Genomic DNA, 19,085 nt, shown 5'->3' with positions numbered 1-19,085 from the left:
TTTCCTGCCTAACAAAACCAAGGCTGTTTGTAGATGAGACTGAGACCCTGGGTATAGTCAGAGGAGGGTGAGGGCCTCTGGAAAAAGCAAGGCAGGATATCTGCAGTCAGAGCAATGTAACTACATGCAAGGAGACCCCCTACCAAACTCTACTGAACATTAAGCTCTAGAGTCATTCTTCAGTGAGATCAGTTAAAACTACCCAGATAAAGAAGAGTAGCACATGTTTTTATTATGCTAATCATTTGTAATCATGTGTAATAAAAGTCCCAGGCCTATGTGCTGTTTTTCCTCCTTCAGACCTGATGAGGTGATTTGCAAACTGGGCAACGAATTTAGCATGCAGGCCCAGCCATAAACAACATATAGTAAAAGGCAGGAAGGATTCCACCGTGAAGATAAGATTGCATTTTAACACCCAGGAAGTTAAGAAGTAAGGTTCTTAACTTACTCTCTCACAAATAATACCTCAGCCCACCTTGAGGGCTGGGCAGGCGGCCTTGTTTGATATGCTCCCAGACCAAGACTCTGATATCTCGGGGAGAAATCAGAACAGGAAGTTTAAGTTAACTCTAAATATTCTGGGAGTACTTAACAAGTCCACACCCCTAAGCCTTTACCCGGTTCCCTAAAATCCTCAACTGCCTATAAAACCCCTAGACAACACCCATTAATGGGCTCTCTAGTCCCCTCCTGGTGTGAGCCAGGAGCTCTGTCCTCTCCCTGTATCTCTCAATAAAAACCTCTCCCTGGTTCTCCTACCTTGGTTGTTTGCGAAATTCATTTTCGACTCCCCAAACCAGAACCCGGGCATCATAGAAGTGACTGATACCAAAAATGAGACAACACATACAGGTCAGAGATGGAGGGACCATATTACCTCATTGCAGGGACACAAACGTTCACATCTGCCCTGTCTCTGTCACATTAACCTCCCACTGGTGTGGCCAGGAGCCGAGGAAGGAGACCCACAGGGGAAGGGCCTGGAGCCAGCAGCACACATTACCTCCATTGGACAGACATGGGGACCAGGGCAGCTGCACAGCCCTGGGTGCTCAGGTGAAGACCTGGGCCCACTTGTACCTTTACCTTGAAACCCATGCCAGCCATGGCAGCTTCACCCCCAGCAAGGAGGCTGCTGAAGAGAGGGTTTTGGAGTTCTGCCTGCAGGAAGCAGATGTTGACTTCATCTGGCAACCTGCAGGCAAGCATACATGGAAGGAGGAGAAAAAGCCAGGAGGTGCTGTGTGAGAAGCAGGAAGCAGGAAGCAGCCTCTCACCAGACAGCAGATCTGCAAGCACCTTGATCTTGGACCCTCAAACTTCACACTGTGAGGAAAAAGATTCCTGTTATTTGCAAGCCACCGAGTCACAAGATATGCTGTTACAGCAGCCTGAACAGACTAAGACAACTACCATAGAAGCTGGAGGGGCAGCTCCATAAGTGTAGGTTTGAGGAACTTAACCGCAATGGAAAGAGGAAAGTGGTCAGATTATTGGAACTGAGCAGGGTCTAGAAATTCTGAAATACATGCTTCCGGGAGCCAGCAGGTTGCAGCTGGGGCTCCCCCTGCCATGTCTGTGGTTGGGGCTGATCAAATGCAAGGGTATGGTATTAGTGAATCGTGACATTGTTGTATGTGGGGTGGGGTTGGGAGCTCCACAGGCATTGAGACCCCTCCAGGGGCCCCAGGGTGAGGGGACATGGAGTCCTGGAAGGAGACAAAGGAGGGATGGAAGTGTACATGGGTAATGTTCTACAAGGAGGTGAGGGACAAGCCCCTACAAGGCAGGCAGTGTTGGGTGCAGGTACCAGGAATACATTTTCTGCTTTTATACTTAGAATGTTTGACATGGCAATGTGGAGGCTATTTCAGCTTAAATAAAATATTAAATGGATAATGCAATCTAACATTTATAGACATATTGGCAGAAGGAGTGTTGCAGATTATAGGTTAATATGCTCTATTTTATTAATTTTAATTCAACAGTTGTGTTTGAAGAATTTTTTTGAAGTATGACTTATTTGCATTGTTTTTAGGCTTACATATTTCTACGCCATGCACCACTGAACAAAGTTTGTGCCTCAGGAATGAAAGCCATTATGATGGCCTCTCAAGAGTCTTACGTGCAGACATCAGGTATGAATCACCTGTTCCATTTTATAACTACAGTAATTTACAGTATTAAAAGATATTAAAATCTAATTAAGGTCATGCTTTAGAAGTGAGATTTTTTCTCGTAAGTACAGTTGCTGTGTTTCAGATACTCAGGAGTGGGTCTGGATTTGTGAATTCCCTTTGACAAAGAGGTCAAAATGACACCTTCAGTGTCCTGCGTTAAAAAGTAGTTTTTGGCCAAGATGTTTTAGTCTTTGGATGACTCTTTACTTGGAATCTTTCCCTAAGATTCTGGGTGATTTAAAACATAATAAAATTTGTATATGCTAGAATAAGAAGGATTTTCATCTGAAATGAGAATAAAGGTACTGACCCTGGGAACCAGGCCATTGTTTGAACCCTGAATTGATGAGTATTTGGGTTCATTTGTTAAATTGTGTAGGCTTTCCATTGGTCTTGCTAATTTTATTTAGATCTTGTTTTTACCTCAGTCAAGCAAGACAGGCTGCTCAGTAAACATGCTGTGGTGTTAGACTAAACCTAGACTCATGGTTTATCAGATCCCAGACTTTCTTCTTTCAGCTGAGGAGTGGGGTCGAGACAACCATAAACATAGTTACGGGCTGAAATCAGAGAACACGTGTCTTGCCCTTTCTGGTGAATTCCAGCCTATCGGCATAAACACACCAGGCTAAAGCTCAGCGGTGAGGTCTTGACGGATCTCGTCCATGTGCGAGAATCACAGGTGCGCGCTGCTCAGCTGCTCCTCCCTTGTTTGCTCCCGTCTGTCAGGCAAACCAAAGAGGAAAAAGTGATGCCTGGGCTAATGTATCAGGTACTTTATTATAAAAGATCTGCACATGCTAAAAACTGAAATGGCATAGAAAAATATAAAAAGAGTAAGAAGTCTTCTTTCTTCTCACCCCAGTCTCTGGCTTATCTCCCACTTTCTTCATATTCTGCCACTTAAGAGCCAGGAGCGTTTTGGGCAAGTTGCTTAAACTCTGTGCCCCACTTAGTGTCTTGGAGAGCTTTCTGTGTCAGTACATAAGAGAATATTCTATTGAACCAAACAGCTGTAATATATTTTATGGGTCCTTATTGAATGGACATCTAGGTTGTCTCCAGTTCTTTACTATTTTAAATAATACTGCAGTGAGTGCCCCTATGCATGAGCTCTGTGTACTTGTAGCTACTTGAGTCAGTCCCACTGAGGCAGTAGTGCAGTGGTTAGGAACACAAGGTCTGGGGCCAAACTAATTTCAAGTCCCAGTTCTTTCTCTTATAGGCTGAGGACCTACTTAGTGACATTCACTGGAGATAGGTGAGCAAAACATTAATCTCATTGTGTACAAGTCTTTCAGAAAAATTCCTGAGGAAAATTTGAATCATATTTTAAAATAATGATATTTTCAAATGCTTCCCATTAAAGCCAGTTAAACACTTCACAAAGGTTGTGAGAACTTGTTTGTCTATTCACAAGATAATGCTGACATTGGGTGTTATCAAACTCTTGTCAAACCAGTGGTGAAAAGTGGTCATGAGATTATTTAGATGTTTGAAAACTGAATAGACAGACATTTTGTCTCATTCAAGCTATTGTGGTTCCATAGGAAATGCTATTTGCACTACATTGAAATGCCTTCAGTTAGTAGTATTTGATTCATTTGTGCATGTGTACAATTAATCTGAGTCATAAGAAAACTGGGAATTGCCTTATTTTGAATATTTAATCTATGATTTTAGGAAACGGTCTATTTCACATTGAAGAATAATTGATACCATATTTTCTGTCACTTATTCTTGCCATCATCCCCAGAAACTATTCAGTATTTCAGGATAACTGAATAAAACTTAGATGAGAACTAATTGAAAATCTCTGTATTTCAAATAGTTTTTTGGGGGGGTGGGTAGAACTTCTGTTTGTCTTTATTCCTGATTAAAGGCTGTGAGAAAATAATAGTTGGCCTTAATTTTAACTTAAGTTTACATTAATGTTTTAAACTAGCCCCTGATGCAAATTAATGTCTTTTGTTGACTTATGTAATAACAGGTTAATTGATTAGTACTTATTAAACTTGGGTATATGCCGGGCACCAATAATACAAAAATAGATATGACAAGGTTTCTGGTGTCAGTGGAGCTTAGTTGAGTGAGAAGTTTCAACTGTACAAATATAGCTACATTACAGTGTAACAGTGTAACTAAGAAAAGCATTACACAGTAACTGCAGAACACAACAGGAGGAATGGAAACTTCCAAGAAAGAATAGAAATAGGTAGTCAGGGTTAGTTTTAAAGGCTATTGTAAGCATTTTGCATGCTGGTGGATGGGTCAAAAAGGGCAGAGGTCTGTGTGAATGAACGTGATATCTTTGAAGACCTTTCAGCAGTTCCATATGACTTGTTTCCATATGAGGTCCAGGTCCAGGCATGAGGCTGGAAAGGGAGAGGGAAGTAAGATCATAAAGGGCCTTATATACTATGCTGAGGAGGCCTTTAAAGAGGGAAATGATCAGACTTACATTCTAGCCAGAATGACTTAGGTGACTGTAGATGACACCTGGTGTTAGAAGAAGCTGCATGTCAGATGACCAAGTAGAAAATCATTACAGTTGTCCAGGAAGAATTGATGAAGAAGATCTTGGATGTAGAAGGATTATTCCCACAAACTGAGATTATTTCTAATCTTTTAGAAGACAGTAAGTTTTTAGCAGTGTAAGTGAAATGAAGGGTTAGAAGAATTTCAGAAGATGGTCTTACATGAAGGATTCCTGGCATTCTTATTTCTGATTCAAATCTTAATTATTACACATTTTAGAGCATTTCCTTTCATCAGGGCTAAGAGGGTTCTTCCTGTGTTCGCTGTGTAACATAGGTCATATGTAGAATGCTTGCTGGTCGTAGCTCTGTAAAGGGTATGATGGGTTTGCAGCTATTTGAATTGATGTTGGTCTTTGTGTTGCTGAGCAGGATGTCATGGTGGCAAGTGGCACGGAGAGCATGTCCAATGTCCCCTATGTGATGAACAGAGGGGCAACACCATATGGCGGGGTGAAGCTTGAAGATTTGATCATAAAAGATGGGCTGACGTATGTCTACAATAAAATTCATATGGTAATTATCGTGTTTTAATGGAAAAATGCCATCGAGTATATAGTATAGTTTGATTTTTAAAATACATGTAATTTAGGGGACCCAACTGAAGGATGGGCTCTATAAATGCTGACTTTAGCCATTCATTTTAGGAAAATACTTTTCTGTGGTCATTGTATCAACTTGGCTCAATTTCTGAATAGATTGCCCCAAACTGGAATAGGACATTTCTGACTTGTAATAGTGGATATCCTAACTATTTAATTATTTGCCTTTGAAAAGCAACTTCTGGGCTAATTTAAATCTTTGAAGAAGAGACATGAGTGAAAAGTTATTTAGTACAGAAGTAAGTATATGTTAGGAAACTAAATTTAACTGCTACATTATGCAAAGTGAACTTGTTTTTTAAATATTCTAACTTTTACCAGGGCAACTGTGCTGAGATTGCTTCAAAGAAGCTGAATCTTGCACAAGATGAATAGGATACTTATGCTATTAACTCCTACACCAGAAGTAAAGCAGCATGGGAAGCTGGAAAATTTGGAAATGAAGCTATTCCTGTCACAGTGACAGTAAAAGGTAGAGGGATAATGTTCCAAAATCTTAAATTTTTTAGTAGACTTTACATGTTGCTATATTTTTTTATGTTTGAGTTTTAAATTAGAACATGTTTATCTTTGTTCATTTCAGCTGAGGACATTGACACTACTGCATGTGGTTAATAAAGGGAAATGTTGACACAGGTAATAATTTATTCCGATTTAATATGAAACTTCATCTCCATTGCAAATTTCACTAAGCATATCATTTTTAAATTGAGCAATGTCTTGCTCACTTTCTTATATAAGTGACAAATAAGACATTAGCTTAAGTGAAAAAGGGATTTATTAGAAGGCTATGAGGGGTCCCTCCCAGAACTGAAGGATACTGAGCAGCAACTAGTCAGCTCTGGGAACTTCAGGGATTGAAACTTGGTTTTCAGTACTATTGGGATGTACTCTTTTGGCTTTTCAGTCTTGCATGCCTTTGTGTTTTATTTTCTCAGCCTTTCTAAGTTGCTACCTCCATCTATAGAGTCACATCTATAGGGCTATCAGCCAAAGAGGAAAGAAACATCTTCACCAACTCCAGCAGAATAAATCCACAGTGAAGACTCATTAACTTGGCTTAGGTTGCATGTCCACTCTAGCAGTGATTACTGTGCTCAGAGTGGTGGAATACTCCAGCCTAGGTCATAGGCCTGCCCCTGGGATCATGAAATGGGGTCTGTGATCACAGAAGGAGGCGGAGAGAGAGAAGTGAATGGGATTTGGCCCAATAGGAGATTTAAATTTCATTATGCTATCTAATAAATTATTCTTTAAGACACTGACAGAGATTACAGTTGGTAGATTGTAGAGTAGAATTTACTCAGGATGGTTTAAGATATGCAGTCATACAAAGGGAGGCACAGACTGCCAGGCACCTTGTACAACAGTTTTTTACTGAGTGGCTATAATTGTTGTCTTGACTGGTGTTACTTAAAAGACTTTTGCTTTAGGTAAACTGGATACAGTGGTGAAAGAAGATGCAGAATATAAACGTGTTGATTTTAGCAAAGTTCCAAAGCTGAAGACAGTTTTCCAAAAAGAAAATGTTTAGTATTAAGAAATGAAGTGTAAGAAATGGAGTCAGTATAGAGTATCTAGGCTTAGAATTGCCTAAGGATTTTAAAAAAGTAATTCTAGAGAACATCCAGATGTTATTTAACATTTTCAATATATCACTCAGTGAAATTAACAAATATTTGTCCATAGTATATTTCAAAGTGCTTAACAGTGAACACCTCCAATATACAAAGCCTAGGAAAGAGATTGTGGAATGATTATGTGCAGTTCATCTGGAAAGTTTATTGTGATAGGCAAATCAAATTTACATGTTTTATTAAATATCTGTAAGCTTCTTGAGGACTAATACAAGAGCTGGGTTCACTGTAGTATTTCTAGTGCCTGGCACATAGCAGTTCCTCAATAAATAGTTATTGAATGTTAGCATGACTGGGATCACAGAGTTCTAAATTAATGGTATTGAAATCCTTTGAGAAAAAAAGGTCAGTTCTGCTTTTAAAATTGACTGTATACAGTTGCAGTAACAATCTGAAATTACTCTTCCCCCGCTTTCTTGATTGAATTTCTCAATACCAACTATAGGAATGGATGAGTTTTTATTAAGCATCATATAAAAATTTGTATTGCAAGAGTATACTTTTATAATTTTAGCAGCTGTCTTCACTGATATTTTTAAAGAACTTGACACAATTCACATGACATCTGTTTAAATTGTACAGTTTAATGATTTTTTAGTATTCGGTGAAATATAATTTGACATACTTTACATACCATTAAATTGTTTAAAATGTTCAGTGATTTTTAGTATTCATTGCAATTTCAAGTGATTACAGAGAAGATTTTGACATTGATTTGAAAAAAATATATAATCAATCTCTGCTTTTTTATGGATAAGCAAAGAGTTAGACCCTAGGGAAAAAAATAAGAACTGGCCCTTATCTTTGAAGACCTAGTGCCATCCTGCATGGGCTCCTGAGCTGGTTTTGAATGAACTGTTACTAAAAACCAACACAAAATGTGTTCTTGTATTAGTTGTTCTATAGTTAGCTGTGTATGTTTCCTGAAGGCAGGAATTACCTACATCCATATTTGTAATTTATGTATCTGGCAACCCAGGCAATGTATGTTAAGAATTTGTTCATTTGAACCAAATGAGTTCAGTGAGAAGGGATGTTTGACTTCATGCCACTGGTGCTTTCAGGCACAGTTAACAGGCCAGTGCCAGCATGCTGAACGGCAGGGCAGCTGCTGCGGTTCTCATGACCTCAGATGCGGCCAGGAGGCTCGGGTGTTACACCCCTGGCAAGAATAGCAGGTAGAAAGTTTTGAACTTGTTTATTCCTAAACCTCTGAAAGCTCTTCCTGAATTGAGTTTCCTTGTTAGTAATACATAATACACAATATTGAAGTTGCCTATTTCTACCTATAGACTGTAGCTTGTGACAGCACTTAGCTAATACATATTTAATATTTTCCTTATAGCTTGCTGTATATGAGTACAGCTTTAAAAATCTTTTCCTGTCCTGTGTGGTAAGTGGGAGAATACAAGGTCCATGTTTTACCCTGGTACTGTGGGGAAAGGTGGCCCACAGGTAGAATAAACAGAATGTGAGATTAGGAGTCTAGAAGTATGAAATCTAGATGTTCTGGCATTTTTTATTAGCTGTGTAAGCCTTGGCATACCCTCAGTCTCCTTAAGCCTATTCTGTTTAGCTGTAAAATGTGCTTTCCTTTTTTCATAAAGAGTTAAACAGGTATCATTCTGTTACCTTAGAAGAAGCCTTGCAACTTGGTTTTATTCTTAGTTTAGACCATGGGTTTTAACCTCAGCACTGTGGACATTTGGCAACAGTTCTTTGCTGTGGGGGCTTTTCCCTCTGCATTGCAGGGTGTTAGCAGTGTCCTTGGCCTTGACCCACTAGACACCACACAACAAGTGGCATTTTACCTGTTGTGACAACCAAAAATGTCTCTAGGTAAGGCTGGTGTCCCTGGGTGCACATTTCCCCTAAGCTGTGAGAATCAATGGCTTAGATGATTGGTGTAATTTTACAAAGTGTAGAATCTTAGGAAAGGAACAAATACATTTATTTGTGTACTATAATAGTGTTGGATATAGCTTTGGGTGCTTGTAAAAATTTTAACAACTTGGTTTTTTTTTTATGAAGCATTTGCTGATGCTGCTGTAGAACCTATTGATTTTCCGATTGCGCCTGCATATGCGGTGCCTAAGGTGAGAACAAAGGGAAGGACGGTGCTCCATTATGCCAACTTCGGGTTTGCTTAATCAAATTAGCAAGTTCTAGATTTTAAATGTTGTTCATTTGCCAAAGCATAGAGGTAGCTTGGCTTCCAATCTTCCCACTTCTGAAAACAATTAGAGCAACAAGCATAACAAAACAAAAACACTAAAGGAGCAACCTACAAATAACATCTTCAGTGGAGCAGATAAATACTACATAACTGAAGTGCTTGTAAGTAAGTATGATGCTGAGCCCACACACCTGTGCGATGGCAACCATAAAATGGGAAGATGGTGTGGCAGAGGAAAAAAGGAATGCCGACAGTCCTGGTTCTCTAATTCAAAGCAGATACTCACTAGTAGGAGAGGTCCCATCCTGAAAGGGAATGGCTGGGAGCAGGTCTTGAGGTAAAACTGAAGTACAGAAAAACCTACTGATGGTGGGGAAAGTCTACATCCTGCAACAACTGTCAGCCTGTCTCTGTGGGAAGTTGCTAAGGGGTTTTAGGAAAAGAGACAGTGATGAGGAGGTGTAGGGGTCGAGGGAACTCCAAAGACTCCAGCAAATACTTCCTTTCAGAAGGAAAGGATCTCACCTTGAGAGTGAACTACTGAGAGCAGCACCCAGATTATTTAAAAAAAAAAAAAAAGAAGCAAGCAGAAATCACTGGGGAATAAGGATAGAGAAGGATCAGAAACACAGGGAGTAATGATATGTCCAGAGGTGGCAGATCTCAGGAGGCTAAAAGAACTACGCAGCTTCTGAAAGTAGAAGCCAGATGCTGGCCCTGACTAGACTGTGAGCCAGAGAAGCAGCTGTACTTCTGCACCGTGCTGTCTTGTGCTTGGGACAGAGGAGGCTGAGTGTGCAAGTTGAGAAGCTGGGCCCACTGGAGGAAGAGAGGAAAGGGGAGGAATAGGATCAAGTTAGTTTTATTGTCGCTCACAACACAAAAATTTCTAAAGAAAAAGGACATTAGCAGTAGTTTAGTGAGATAATAGCCTAAGGATAACCAGTAGCACCAAAATACCTTCATGCATAGCTGAGGAACTACCAGAACAAGAGATCATGAAATAGAAAATTTGGAACAGATAATTTACAATGAATATACAATAGTTCTGAATATCTGTGCCCAAAATAATCCCATAGCAATGTTTATAAAGCAAAAACTATAGGGAAGCAGTGAAAAACAGAAAACACTCTAATAGTGGAGACAAATACACTGCTTTTATTTGACAGATCAAGAATCTAGAACTAAACAATGTATCATTAGTAAAGTAGACCTTCACTTAAACAGAGAGTACATATTCTTTTCAGGTCTCTGTGGAATAGTCAAGAAAATCGAGTTTTCCCTCTCTTCCTAGAATAAAAAATAACAAACAAAATTTTTACAATACAATCCAAAAAGATAAATTCAAGTCAGAAAATAAAAGGGCCATTGCTCCTGGAAACTTAAGAAATTCCACATTTAAATGTATGTGGCACCAAGGGTAATATAAACCAAAATTGCAGAATTTCAGGAAAATAAAAAAAGTTTTGACAGTTGTTTCAACATAATCTAAATTTTAAAAAATTTAGGTTCTTAAGGATGCAGGATTGAAAGAAGAAGATACAGTGTAGGAAGTAAATGAAACCTTTAGTGTGGTCGTACTAGCAAACATTAAAATGCTGGAGGTTGATCCCCAAAAAGTGAATATCAATGGAGGAGCTGTTTCTCTGGAACATCGAATTGGGTAGGTGAAATGATGAAAAACATCTCTTTAATGGCTGTCTATACATTTCGATCTAAATTTAAATTGTCTATGATAATTTGTATTGCTCTTTGTTTAACAGTTTTTCTTCCCACCTGTCCTTCATAAGGTATTTTTAGGATCCAACACTGAACACAGAGACCTGTTACATATTTTGCTTGAAACATACTGTTTTATGTGGTAGAAGATAATTTTAGATTAAAGGTTATGCTTGCTCTTTTAAAAGAGCTGTAACCATTCCTGAAACAAGTCTTATGTTTAAGAGAAGTAGTTAAGCTCAGCTACAAGAATAGCCAATAAACTTTTGAAGAAGTTAATTTGGGATAGAAACATTGTTTGTGAAAGGAAAGGAGCGACACACAGCAGCAATTCACCGGAGAGTTCCGCTTTATTAGGGAAAGGTGCTGGGTTATATAGGGGGCATGAATTGATAGAGGTGTCACTTCTACGGGGCTGGTGGCTGTTGGCTAGGTGCTGGGATTGGGAGGGGGGCGAGAGGTGATTGGGCTTCAGGTGGCGCCGGCGGGAACTGAGGACCCCGAAGAGAAGCCGGAAGTTTGCCATCTTACTGCTGGGGACCCTTCATTCCCCCCTTTCTCCTCTATGGGTTTGTGGACGTTGCTTTCTCTCTGGCTGCTTCCTGCTGAACAGGGGCGGAGAAGGGAGTGAGGGCTTGAGGATTGGGAGGAAAGGGTTGATAGGACTCTCCGCAGTAAGGACGAGTAGATGTGGACTTCTTCAGGTTTGGAAATCAATAAAGGTTCCCTGTAACTATAGGTTGAGGACCTGTTGATTCCAATGGTGCCAAGAGGATACGGGTGTCAGGAGCCAGGCGTCTGCGGCCATTGTTTCCAGGAACAGTTTCCAGTGGAGAGAGGGGTCCATCTCAGCATGTGGTGAGGAGGTCACGTGAGGGTGAGGGATCTTCTGTGGCCAGAAGCTGGTAGTTCCTGAGTAAAAGCTGGTTGAAAGCTTGATTAGAGATTTTTCTGACTTGGGATTTGATGAACTTTATTATACAGGGTAAGAAGAGACAGGCGAGAAGAATGAGTATTATGGGGCCTGCAATGGGCCAGAGCCAGGTGAGGAGGGGGTTTGTTAGTATTGACGAGAATGGGTTGGAATTGGAAGCAGAGTGGAGGCTGGAGGCAAGGTCAGTGAGTTTGGTGATGTTAGTTTCTACAATGCTGGAATAGCAGCACTCTTCCCAGAGGAAGACGCAGGTGCCGCCCTTCTCGGCTGTAAGCAGATCTAGGGCCCGCCGGTTTTGAAGGGTGACTTTAGCGAAGTGACCTGTCTTTGGAGAGAGGCTAGGGAATCGGCAGTGGATGTCAGGGCTCCCTCAAGTTTGGCGTTGAGATCTCTAACTGCCTATAGAGAGTGACCCAAGGCTTCTCCCAAAAACCCTGCCCCAATGGCTGAGGTGATCAAAGAGATACCAACCATGATGGGAAGGAAAGTAGCTCTTTTTGTGCGCGAGGGCAAGGGAGGTTGGAGCTCAAGGAATTCTGCCATGCTGTAAAGTGTAAACTGTGGGATTAGGGTGACGAGAATGCAGGGTGTATCGGAGTTGAGAGGCACTGAGTTGAAAAGGCTGCCATTACACCAAAAGAAGTGTCCCGGTTGTGTAAAAGTCTTAGAGCTGGAGGTAGGGGTGTAGATAGAGAGGCAGTGAAGTGCGCTGGAGGGGGGTGGAGTTGGGCCTACACAGTGGTGGATGGTGAGAATATCTGCTATTCTGGTTCCCATAGGGGTATGTCTGCCAGGGGGCAGAGGGGTTGTCTTTCTGCATGGAAGGAGTAGTTGGAAATATTAAGGGGCACGGCAGCCAGCAGTGGGCACTGTAGTGATGCGCACAAGAAACTATTGGCTGTGTTAAGGGTGTGGTTGAGAAAGATGGTGGTGTCCTGAATGAGCTGTAATGAAGAGTAGGAGAAATGGGAAGAGGGGCGGGGATAAGAAGATGAAGAGGCGCCGTCAAGAGTTTGGATAATGACTTTTTCGGAATGTCTGATATCTGATGCAACTTGAGAGATCTGGGAATGAGAGGGAACATACTTTTGAGAGATATGAAGGGTACTGTGGGGGTCGAGGACCCCCCCATAGTAAACTGAGGCTGTGACTCTGGCAGCTCATCGAGAGTCCCAGGGATCTGGGATTGATAAGGAGAATGAGCCGTTGGGATATTTCATGAAACGGTTGGAGGAGTAATACTGTGGGTACTGGAAGTTACTCATGTAGTTAATTGCACAAGACCGGTAGGGACATCTCCCGTAGGTGTCTGGCCATCACCTGCAATAGGCTTGTTTTTGGTCATAGAGGAAGCAGAGGTAGGGAGAATAAGGGTAGCTGCTAGTGAACACTTCGGTGGAGGGAGGAAAATGGAGGTATAAAGGCTCAGAGCAGCTTTTCAGAGGGCAGTCTGGTGTGGCAATGAGGGCAGTAACTTTTGTTTGATGCTGTGTGTAAGTCTGTCTGACTTTGAATCGCCATACAAAGGAGGCTGGGATGGCGGGGAAGACAATAGGAATGAGGAAAAAAAGCAAGAGAGCAGTAAAGGAGGAAAAAGTCATGATTCGGGTATGGATGGCAAAGGGGGTGAACGGGGTTTTGGAGGAAAGAGGACAGTAAGGTCAGGAGTCTGGAGGGAGGGAGGGAGAGTCTGTAAACTTTTGTAGGTTAAGAGATCTTTTAAGTGATGTGGGGACAGAATGGTAAGGGGCGCCCTGAATGTCAGTTTATGAGCTTCTTTCTGCAAGAGCTGTCTAGCGGCTAATGCTCGTAGGCAGGGGGCTCATCCCCGAACTGTGGGGTCTAATTGCTTGGAGAGATAAGCTACTGGGGCAAAGGATGGGCCATAATATTGGCCTAGGACTCTTAGAGCTTGACTGGACCTCTCATGAATGTGTAATGAGAAGGGCTTCGACAAATCAGGAAGATGGAGAGCTGGGGCTTCCACAAGGGCTTGACAGAGCTTAATGAAGGAGTGTCGGGGTGAGGAGGATAATGGTTTTTTAGGGGGGGCTCTTGCTGAGGTCGTATAGGGGTCTTGCCAACAGGGAGCAGGGAGAAGTTAGGGATCTACGCTCTAAAATATCTAGCCAGGCTTAGAAAGGAAAGGATTTCTGTCTTGGTTTTGGGAACGGGCAGGTCAGAGAGGAGCTATTTTCTGTCTAAGGTAATGGACTTTCTTTGTTGAGATAGAAGGAATCTGAGGTAAGTGACAGGAGGGGAAGAGATTTGAGCTTTGACGGGGGATACTCGGTAACTTCTGGAAGCTAGAAGGTTAAGTAGGGAGGCAGTGTCAAGTTGAGACTGTTCCCACGAGAGACTGCAGAGTAGAAGATTGTCTATGTATTATAAGGTGGACTTGGAGTGATCATAATGAAACTGTTTGAGGTCCTGAGCTAGGACCTGTCTAAAAATATGGGGACTATCTCGGAAGCTTTGTGGCAAAACTGACCAAGTGAGTTGTTTAGAATGTCTTGTGTATGGGTCCGTCCAGGTGAAGATGAAAAAATCTTGGGAGCAGGGGTCTAGAGGGATAGAAAAATGGGTCTTTGAGATCTAGGACTGAGAAGTGGGATGCTGAGGCTGTATGGATTTGGAACTAAGGGATGGGTAGGGACAATGGCTATGTTGATGAGGCGAAGGTCTTGTACAAGGCGGCAAGATCCGTTGGTTTTTTTAACAGCTAATATGGGGGTATGTCTTTGAGATCTAGGACTGAGAAGTGGGATGCTGAGGCTGTATGGATTTGGAACTAAGGGATGGATAGGGACAATGGCTATGTTGATGAGGTGAAGGTCTTGGACAAGGCGGAAAGATCCGTTGGTTTTTTTAACAGCTAATATGGGGGTATTAAATGGGGAGTGAGTGGGTCTGCTTGAATGATGGGTAGGAGGCCTATGAGGGCTGAAGTGGTTAGGGGGTATTGGGCCTGACAGATATACTGAGAGGGGTCACATAATTTGATAGAGGCAGGGGGACATAGGGCCACGGAGGGGCTTGTAATGTCCCAAACTTTGGGATTTACAGGGTGTATGAGGGCAGAACCGGAGCTTTCATTGGGTAGAGGGGGGTCGTCGGCTATGAGGGCCATCAGAAAGGGAGTACTGGGGGCTGTGGGAGTGGATATAGTTATGGAAACGTGGAGGAGGGAAAGGATGTCTCGTCCTAGTAAAGGGATGGGACACTGGGGCATAACCAGGAAGGAGTGGGAGAAAGGTATGGGATTGTCTTGGATTGTGCATAAAAGGGTGGGTGGGGGGTTTAATGGGAAAATCTGTTTACCTCCTACTCTGACTATAGGAGTAATGGCTGGCGTGGTAGGGCCCCGGTATTCTCACAAGACTGAGAAGGTGGCTCCTGTATCTAGGAGGAAGGAGATGGGGTGACCGTCTACTGTTAAAGTAACCCTGGGCTCCTGTTTGGTGATGGAAATGGTTGGGCGAGAAGCCCCCGGGCCCCATCAATCTTCTTCTGCCAGCCCCACTACGGCGGGCTTAGGATGGGGGTTGTTCGTCCAGCCTCCCCTTCGGGTGGTTGGGCAATCAGACCCCCAGTGGCCCTTTTTGTGGCATCTGGGGCATGGGGTGGTAGTAGATCTGGGGGAGGGGCACGCCCTTGACCAATGTCCCTCTTTTCCACACTTGAAACAAGTTCCTGGGGGGTCTTGTTTGTAGAGGGGCGCCCAGGTTGTGGTTTTATCAGCTGGGCCAACATCTGGAAATTGGCCTGATCAGCCTTTTGTTTACGGCGTTCTTTCTCCTCCTCCCGCTTATGGAAGACTTTAAAGGCCACTGTTAGGATCTCAGTCTGTGGGGTAGCGGGGCCCTGTTCTAACATTTTGAGTTTAGCTTTAATGTCGGGGTAGCTTTGAGCTAGGAAGTATGTCATAAGGACTTGTCTTCCTTCAGGTGTTTCTGGGTCCAGGCTGGTATACTGTAATAGGGCTTGAGTGAGTCTGTCTAAGACCTCAGAGGGGATTTCGTCTCTCTTTTGAATTATGTCTTGGAGCTTTTGAAAATTGACTACTTTACAAGCTGCCTTTTTCAGACCTGCTATTAAGCAGGAGGCAAAAATATCTCGAGAGCGGAGACTCATGGCGGTGTTATAATCTCAGTGTGGGTCTTGTTCGGGGACAGCAGTGGGGCCAGGGGGATAGGTGGGGTCAGTCCTGTGGGTTTCAGTAGCCTGCATTTGGGCGGAGTCCTAAACTCGTGTACGCTCTTCAGGGAGGAGAGTATTGGCCAGGAGCATGAAAATGTCATGATGTGTGAGGCTGTAAGACTGGAGGGTCTATTGAAACTCCCTGATGTATGTCATGGGATCAGTGGAAAAGGAACTTAGGCATTTCTCTAGTTGGGCTAAATCTCTTAAGGAGAAAGGGACGTGAATGCGCACGATGCCTTCGAATCCTGCTACCTCCCGGAGGGGGGCGATAATTTTGGGAGGCTCTCGGGACTGAGTCTGAGGGGGACTGAAGGGTTCTGGCTCAGTCTGTGGGGGAGTGACGCGGTCTAGCCGTGCCTAGTCGAGCAGGTCCTGAAGTGCAGAAGGGGGGCAAAGAAAATAAAGAAAGATAGAATCGGACCCACATGTCGCCAGCTAGCAGCCCAGCTGCTTGCCTCTGCTGCTTTAGTTGGGCTTGAACTCATGACTCTGAGGTTAAGAGTCCCATGCTCTACTGAGCTACAGCAGGGCTCCAGTTAATTGCTTATGGAATGCGTTGTTTTCTATTCCTGCCACATCGGCAAGTGGGGGAAGGGCATAGCTAGAAGCAGGGGCGGTGTTTCTACACATCTTCAAGGTCTCCCTATTTTCAGAGTGAGGAGTCTTGGCAAGATATGTTTTTGTGGACAGATAACTTCGAAGGACTGCACCGGTTGTTCTCTAGCTTGTGCTTTCCCATGCTGCGTTCAGACATGGGGGGAGGTGCTTTCCCATTCTCTCTACAAACATGTGAGAAGACAAAGGCGGTCCCTAACAGGGGAGAAACAGGTGATGAGGGCAAAGACGGAGGAGGCCCCTGGGACCTAGTTAAAGGGGGGCTGAAAGGCACAGGCTTAATCTGCAGGGAATGAAGGTGGAGGAGGTGAGATGGGGGAGGAGATGGTTGGGGAGGAAGGGAGAAGGGCTGTTGTAGGAGAAGAAGGGGAAGGGAGTGAATGGGAGGCTTCTGCGGGGGCAGCGGCTTGCAGGCTAGGAGAACTTGGGAGGGGGCGGAAGGGGGGAGGAGGAGGTGGAAAGCTTCCATATAGGGAATCTCCTTCCATTTTTTCAGGCGCTGGCAATAGTTAAACAGATCGCGAGTGATGTTAGGATCAAGAGTTCCCCCTGCGGGTCATTGGTTGTTATTGTCTAGGGGGTATGTCGGCCAATCTTGGGAGCAATATTTACGGAGAAGTTTTGGTTTTATATCAGGCATCAGGGAGAGGGTAGCCAGATGCTTAAGCAGGCATTCAAGAGGTGAACTTTCAGGGAGGGATGAGGAGGCTCCCATGGCTAAAGGACAGAGAAGGAGACAAACAGGGGAAGACGAACGGAGATCCTCGGACTGGAAGCAGACCACAAGGAGACAAAGGGCGTCCCCGATGATCCTTGGTGGTCTGCGGAAACTCGTGTACGAGTCAGAATTTCTTGGGAAGTGTGGGTCATCACCCAGACTTCCCTAAGAAGGCAGAGTGCCGGAGTCACGAGGTACCTAGCGCTAGGCGTGTTCAGCGGACGGAGCAGAAGGAGGAGGAGGGGGGGAAAAGGGAGCGTTGTCATCCACAAAGGAGTCACCTCGTTTATGGCTGTTGGAGGGGGGTGCCTGAGAGTCGGCCGCAGCCGTGAAGGCCTGAGGCGGGGATTTATGACTGTTGGAGGAGGGGACTGAGTGTCCGCCGCAGCCGTAAAGGCTTGAGGCGGGGATTTATGGCTGTTTGGGGAGGGGCCTGAGGGTCCGCCGCAGCCGTGAAGGCCTGAGGTGGGGATTTATGGCTGCCGGAGGAGGGGCCTGAGGGTCCGCTGCAGCCATGAAGGCCTGAGGCGGGGAGAGTTCCCTCCTCATCCCAAAGCGTCAGGGCCTTGCCGGACGATCATGGTCAATGGCACTGCGATAGCTCGGGGAAGAGTGGCCCACTCCAGGGGGAAAACTTACCTAAAGGCCAGAGAGGAGTGGTGAGTGTGATGAGCCAGCGCCGGAAAAAGAGGACGAGGGCAAGCTGCTGCTGGTGTCGGGGGGAAGACGGGGCCCAGTTGGGGTGTCCCGTCTCCCGGGTTTCGGCACCAATGAAAGGAAAGGAGCGACACATAGCAGCAATTCACCGGAGAGTTCCGCTTTATTAGGGAAAGGTGCTGGGTTATATAGGAAGGGGCATGAATTGATTGAGGTGTCACTTCTACGGGGCTGGTGGCTGTTGGCTAGGTGCTGGGATTGGGAGGGGGGCAAGAGGTGATTGGGCTTCAGGTGGCGCCGGCGGGAACTGAGGACCCCCGAAGAGAAGCCGGAAGTTTGCCATCTTACTGCTGGGGACCCTTCAGTTTGGTTAATTATAAATCTGTAATTTATTAAAGAACCAGAATGTTTTCTTAATCCTAGGATGTCTGGAGCCAGGATTGTTATTCATGGGGCTCATCCTCTGAAGCAAGAAGAATATGGTCTTGCCAGTATTTGCAATGGAGGAGGTGGTGTGTCAGCCGTGCTGATTCAGAAGCTGTAGCCCTCTGTGCAGGGCAGCAACCTGGGCAGGCGGGAGGGCCTGCAGTGAGGAGTGTGAGTGACAGCCCTGTCGGCTGGTACTCAAAGTCATGTTTCATTTTTTTTAAATATTCTCTATTTTAACTCCTTTTTAAAAATAAAAGATCAAATCCCAAACCTTTTGAAATAAATCTCTTCTGCTTCAAATTGTCATCTTTAGAACTTTAACACATTCTTATGTTATAAAGCTGTGCTATTTAAAACACCAGTATGCAATATTTGTGACTTAGTAGAAGCTTCCATTTTAGAGAACAAATCATAATTTATCTTTTTGAGGATTGTTAAAGATCCACGTGAGTGTCATCTATAGCTAATTGACACTCCGCAGACTTTAATGTGAGAGTGGCTGTTTTGGGCAAACAGTACTTCATACCATTAGTTGAGAAGCCACAAAGTGTGTGCAGTGTTGCCAAAAACAGGAAAAAACCGTGTGCCCAAGTCTAGGGTGGATGTAGTTTCCTCTAACCTCAGCATTCCGGATTTAGTGGGGCTGTGGGGCTAAACTGAGAAAATCCCATAGTC

General features: G+C 43.9%; 1 protein-coding gene across 1 annotated transcript in view; it reads left to right on the top strand.

Annotated features, from left to right (window-relative positions):
* The window catches only part of LOC118969721 (uncharacterized), a 76,353-nt gene extending 57,659 nt beyond the window's left edge, over positions 1-18,694 (top strand). The window contains exons 4-5 of the mRNA XM_073240024.1: positions 2,042-2,141; positions 18,405-18,694. Coding sequence (XP_073096125.1) covers positions 2,042-2,141; positions 18,405-18,525 — 221 coding nt within the window. The 3' untranslated portion in view covers positions 18,526-18,694. The remainder of the gene's footprint in view (positions 1-2,041; positions 2,142-18,404) is intronic.
* The last annotated feature ends 391 nt before the right edge of the window (positions 18,695-19,085 follow it).

This window comes from Manis javanica, chromosome 6 (assembly GCF_040802235.1).
Source record: "Manis javanica isolate MJ-LG chromosome 6, MJ_LKY, whole genome shotgun sequence".
NCBI classification, from domain to species: domain Eukaryota; kingdom Metazoa; phylum Chordata; class Mammalia; order Pholidota; family Manidae; genus Manis; species Manis javanica.
The sequence above is the reverse complement of the archived record's forward strand: the minus strand, read 5'-3'. Positions and strand labels throughout refer to the sequence as shown.